This window comes from Pipistrellus hanaki, assembly GCF_964339955.1.
Source record: "Pipistrellus hanaki genome assembly, chromosome: 4".
Classification (NCBI taxonomy): domain Eukaryota; kingdom Metazoa; phylum Chordata; class Mammalia; order Chiroptera; family Vespertilionidae; genus Pipistrellus; species Pipistrellus hanaki.
Window position 1 is genome coordinate 39,414,338 of NC_140506.1, and position 6,000 is coordinate 39,420,337.

Genomic DNA, 6,000 nt, shown 5'->3' on the forward strand with positions numbered 1-6,000 from the left:
TAAATCCTATGGGGATTGTGTGTGCTGCTGCCAACGCGGAGATTAGGAAATGTTCCCATCCCTAGGGCACGAGAAAAACTTTCAGGAGGAAGGCTGTCTTCACTGCCTAAAGCAAACAGGGAAACCTGCGCGCTGGCTTTTTATTTATGCAGCTATTTCCGTGCGCAAGGTAACCGACATCGTAGCTTTGGGGAGATGGTCTCAGACTTCCCCCCGGGTCCGGACCCCCCCGGCGTGGGGAAGGAAGGGAGAGAGCACCTTCCAGGACAAGGTAAGCGTCACCCTCCCAGGGGACGCGGTTACCAGGAACCATGGATCTGCTGCACACACACACACACACACACACACACACACACACACACACACACACACAGGGGTTCTCTCTCGCTCAGTGGTCACAGTCACTGTTGGCTCTCATTTTGTAGCCAACAACCAAACCACCGTTACCGGTCCAGGGGACCGGCGGCAGCCAGCCCCGCGTTGCAGTGTGCCTGGCCGGCGGCGGCATCCCCAGAGAAGGGGCGCTTTTCTCGCCAGCCTCCTCCGGGCTCCCCCCGAAGTTAACACCTGTGTCTCCGCCTAACCACCCCGCTAAACAACTCCTTCCCACGTCTGCTCTGCTCCCTCCCCCAAAACCCCTTTTCGGGCCGGCGCCCCCTCCCCACCGCGGACAGCCCCGCGCGCGCCGGGGGCCGCAGCAGCGCACACGGCACCCCCTGCGCGCCCCCCCGGGCCACCGCGGTCCCCCGATCACTGCAAAGCTGCAAGTCTTCCCCCCAAAAAAGTTCGCCCGCAGCCGCCCGTGGAGTCGGCTGGGCTGCGAGAGGCAGCAAAGCAAAGCCTCCTCCAGCGGATCCCGCTCCTCGCCAGCACACTTTTCCTCCCCGGGAGCGCGGTCCTCCTCCGACTCCCAAACTTCACCCCCGGCGCCCCCCGGGCCCCCCGCCCCGGCTCCGGGAGGTGCGGCGGCGGCTGCGGGCGCGGCGGCGTGCCCCCTCCCGGGGCCGGGAGAGCCCCCACGCCCCCCGCACAACCCGCACCGCACACGCCCTCCGCGCCCCGAGCGTCTCCGCGCCCCGCGGGGCCCTGCCCGGCCGCCCCGCGCCCGGCTTCCGCCCGCCGCCCGCCAGGCACCGCCGCCCTCGGCTCACCCGCCCGCCCGGCAGGCACTCCCAGCCCCGAACCCCGGCGCCCGCGCCCCCCGCGGCGGCCGGTGCCCCTCGCTCAGTCCGCCCGACCCCAGCCCGTCCCTCCGAACCCCCGCGATCCCCGCCACGCGCCCCGCTCCCAGCGGCCGCCCCCTCCCGCCGTCCCCGCGACCCCCGGCAGCTCTTCGGATCGCGGCGGCGGCGGCCCCGGACCCCAGCTCTAAAGTTACTTTGGAAGGAGGGGAGCCCTCGGCTTACCCCCCTCGATCCCCCAAACAAGTTTCCATCCTCTCCGCCGGCACTGCCGCCGCCCCCCAACAACACCCGCCCGCCCGCCCGCCAGCCCGCCCCGCAGCCCCCCGCGGCCGCCGCCCCGGGAGGGAGAGCACCTTGTGGGGGACAGCCGCCCCCCGCGCCGCGTGCCCCGGGTCGCGCCCTCCTCCCGCCGCCCGCCCGCCCCGGCTCTCCCCCGGCGGCGGAGAGGGTCCGGGTGTCGGTAGGTCTCCGGGAGAGTGCGTGTGTGTGCCTGTGCGTGTGTGTGTGTGTGTGTGTGTGTGTGTGTGTGTGTGTGGTGTGTGCGCGCGCGCGCGCGTGTGCGCCGGCGGCGGTGGGCGAGCGGCGGGGACACTCACTTCTCCCGGGCCTGGCTGTCGGACGGGACGGCGCTGCTGTTACTCTTGCCTTTGCCGTACATGCTTGTGCCGAGAGCAGCTCCCACTGTCACGCACCTGTCAACCCATCACAGCCTCCTCGGGAACAGCCCCGTCCCCATGGCGACCCACGCAGCCACCCCCGCCATTGGCCGCCCCGCGCCAGGGCCCCGCCCCCTTCGCCCGGGCAACGCGCGAGACTGACAGGCCTCCTCCTCCCTCCGGCCTTCCCCGGCGCGCGGCGGCGGCTACAGCCAGAGAGGCAGTCTCCTCCCTCCTCCCCTCCCTCCCTCCCTCTCTGCCTCCCTCCCAGGCTCCCTCCCTCCCTCCTTCCCTCTCCACCGCCTCCCTCCTCCCGCTCTCCTTCCCCCCCTCCCCCCGCCGAACCCCGGCGCAAGCGGGGAATTAGAAACTGCTCTAGAAGGATTTTAAACAACTGGCTGTTCCCTCCGCCGCCGCCCCTCCCGCCGCGCCGCCCGCGCCCGGCTCCTCACTGGAGAGAAGGCGCCGGGAGGAGGGGAAAGTGCGGCCTGGACTTTCTGGCCGGAGCCGGCGGCGGAGCTGCAGCCTCGGCGGCCCCAGACTTCGGGGCGCCGGCCGAGTACACCGGCAGACCTTCGGCCCCAGCCGCCCTTTGGGGGCGCTTCCTCCCCCCCCCCCCCTTTGCCAGCCTCTCTCCCGCGGATGACCGGGCGCCGGTACCCAGCACTGATCTCTGCCGCCCTCCACCTCCTCCCCGGGGTGCAGCCCCCTCGCCGCTCCCCGAGGGCCAGCTGGCGAGGGATGCACGCGCTGTTCCCTCGACCTTCTGGCGGAGCGACCCGGAGCGGCTGGCTTACCCTCCTGGGGAGCAACTGCGCCCGGGGTCATTGGCGCCGCTGCAGTGGCGTCGCCTGTCTCCTGGGACCGCGCCCTGCTACGCCCCAAGGGAGCCCCCGGCCTCGGGCGGGCCTGCCTCCTCTCCTTAGAGGTGAGCCTGGCTTCCACAGAGGGCCAGGTGGCTCCTCAGGCCTCTTGTACCCCTGCCCCTGTATGCCCAGAGCCCCTGGGGTGCACCATGCACCAGCTCCCCTGCCAGGTCTGCTGCAGGAAAAGGCCCCAGTCATCCCCATCTGGCCTGGTTTTCCAACCTCGATGGGTGATGTCTACTCATCCCCCGATCTCTGGAGTGGGAAGGGCCATGGAAGGGCCTTTAAAGCCATCCTGTCCTTGTCCATCAGAATGGACCCCCGTCTCGCTCCAAGAGCTGTGCCGGAGCTGAAAGGCTGGCTGGCTGAGGATTATTTCTGAATCCAAGCCCCTAATCCCGTCCCGCTTCAGGAAATGTGCAAAAGTTTCTGAAACACAACCTGGTTCCCCAAAGAACTCCGTAATTGTATGTTGTGGAGTTCCTTGGATGTAAAATCAGAGTGCAAGTGGAGTTAGAAAGAATAGATGGGCATCAAACAGGGAGTGACAGGGAAGAGGGGTGCAGGTGGGGATGGGACAGGAGGGAAACATCAGAAAAAGATGAAATAGCTGTGGGAGGGGAGACAAAATAGATTCAAATGGGAAAAGATGTACCTTTCTATTCCTCACATACAGCCTTAAGCTTTTAGTAGGAGGGTCATAAAAATTCATATTGAAGATGAGATGGGTGGAGTGGAGAGAAATGGGCTTGTGTGGGCATTGACATCAAGTTATAAGAATAAAACGTCAACAGAAGGTTAAGGAAGGGCAGCTAGTAAAAAAAAAGAGATCAAAAAAGGGATTGGCAACCAAACATATCAAAAACGTGGTGGAAATGAAGAAGGACCCTGTTATACGGTATTAAGGAAAATGAAAAAAAAAAATTGGAACAGATAAAGTATTTCCTTCCTTGATAATTTCCAAAGAAAGTGTCATTTCTGATTGCTCTAACAGGTCTCAGTATCTGAAGACACACCCTAGTAGAAAACTATGAAGAAGTTGGGAGGTGGGGAAGAACTGTATGCTGCAGAGTTTTAGTCTCTGCTACTGATTTGTGACATTGATGTCTTTGTCAGTTAAAAAAAAAAACCACAAAAGATAAGAAAGAAGAAAAGAAACAGCATTAAATGAAGAAGCTATTAAATATGATAGCAAAAGAAGATGACCAAAACAATAGAGGACTAACATTATAATAAAAAGATAAAAGAAAAATATAAATGCTTTTATTAAAAGGACAAAAATTCATCCCAGCAGGTATGGCTCTGTGGTGAAGTGTCAACCTATGAACCAGGAGGTCATGGTTCAATTCCTGGTCAGTGTACATGCCCAGGTTGCAGGCTCCATCTCCAGTGTGGGGCATGTAGGAGGCAACCAATCACTCAGTGATTCTCATCCATGTTTCCTTCTCCCCCACTTCCTTCCTCTCCGAAATCAATAAAAAAAAATTTGAAGGACAAAAATTCTGACAATAGAAGTAGAGATAAAGAAAGCAGTGGTGGTGGGGGGAGGGGGGGGGAGAAATCCCAATAGCTTAAGTTGATTAATTTTCCAAGAGAAGTAATTTGCCATTTTTTACTAAAAGTCTCCTTTCTGTTTCTAATGATCTACAGTGACTTGGTAGTAGAGACATGGCATTCACAGTCTCTGAAGAACTAGGAGTGATGCTGAGCCAGGAAACCTCTCTTTTTAAACCATCACTTAAAATGCTCAAATGTTGATAAGGCTTCCACTGTTTCCAGACTCTGCCTTCAGGTTGGCATTATGTAATTTGTTGTTCAGTTATCTGCTTCCATTGGCTTCAGCCCAGAAAATTATTATCATTCGGGGCCCCATCCCCCATAGAATATTCCCTTAAGGTGATGCGCAGCGAATGCTCTCCAGGAGGGAGTTCCTGGCAGCTGTTGATCCATGCTCCTGCCCGCACCTGGTAAGGTTTCCATTAAAAACCAAGAGCCCAGCCCCTGTGCCTCAGGGCTTGAACTTCTACCTAGGAACCAAGAAGTCACCATTTGATTCCAGCCAATCAGATTACATGCCCAGGTTTTGGGCTCATTCCCCAGTAGGGGGCATGCAGGAGGCAGCCAATGGATGATGTTCCTCTCTCATAAATGTTTCTATCTCTCCCTCTCCTTTCCTCTCTCTTAAAAAAAAAAAAAAAAAAAAAAAAAAAAAAAAAAAATCAATAAAAAAACAACAACAATGGGCTTTGTGCTGTTATCTAAAAACAAATTAGTTATTATCATTGCACCAATGTAAGGATTCTCTAACCAAGATTCTCAGTTGTGGCACATTAGAATTGCTTTAGGAAGATGTTGTTATTTTTTGTTTGTTTATAAATACAAGATCTGAAACCTCACTAGAATAAATCAGGCTAACTAAATCAGAAACCTCTGGGATGGGCCCACGCATCTGTACATCGTATGTAACCAGGGCTGCCTCACTCTGCTCTTCAGTATCCACCTAAAGACAGCCCACGGGCTCTATCAGATCTCAAAACAAGATTTTTAGGTTGCGGCTATACATATAATGCCATGTGAGGCATTAAGCCATATTTACAATGGACTTTACTTTCTACTCATTGAGCCAACAAATTTGTTAATAGCACGAAAATGTATCACCACATGTGTTCCTATAGCACAAGACCACAAATAGCCATGGTTTATTTTGCTCTTTCCTAAAGGGAAAGGAAAATGAAAGAAAATAACACAGGCTGCTTGCTGTCTGCTGCTGTAATTTATTCATTTGATTGTATTTCACCCAGATTTGTTACATGGAAGAGTCCTTTGTGTAATGGCATATTTTCTGATATTTTAAAAATAAATTGTAGATCTGCACAGTGGCTTATGGAATTCAGAACAAGTTGGTCTTAGTGTCTGTAAAGAATAAAATGCTAAAAGGTCTTAGTTCAGAGCTTGTCAAGGTAATGTCGATTACCTTTACAAGAATGTTACCATCCAGCAAATAAACAGAGTGAAAACATGACTATCCCTATATGTGGTAACCTCAAAGCTTTATAGTAATCAAATCAATTACCATTAAAACATCTCAGCAGCTACCTGAACAGTCTCTTTTATTTTCTTCTTAATGTTTACACAGGTAAATAAAATGCTTCTTTGCCCTTGTTCAGATTATTTTAAATACAAAGAATGTTCTTTGCATCAGCAACTGTATCTCGTGGGACCAATACTGTAATTAATGAGATTTGACAAACACATATTCAGAGCCAAATTTGAGATCCCAGACATAGAAATGAA

General features: G+C 55.1%; 1 protein-coding gene across 11 annotated transcripts in view; it reads right to left on the reverse strand.

The window, feature by feature from the left end:
• The window catches only part of SSBP2 (single stranded DNA binding protein 2), a 209,906-nt gene extending 207,031 nt beyond the window's left edge, over positions 1–2,875 (reverse strand). For 9 of the 11 annotated variants that reach the window (XM_084881336.1, XM_084881333.1, XM_084881332.1 and 6 more), the window contains exon 1: positions 1,781–1,937. In XM_084881336.1, the coding sequence (XP_084737462.1) occupies positions 1,781–1,842 (62 nt within the window). In that variant the 5' untranslated portion in view covers positions 1,843–1,937. Of the gene's footprint in view, positions 1–1,780; positions 1,938–2,637 lie in introns of those variants that run through there. The other 2 variants (XM_084881326.1, XM_084881328.1) reach the window with 2 other exon arrangements.
• Between the last annotated feature and the right edge of the window lie 3,125 nt (positions 2,876–6,000).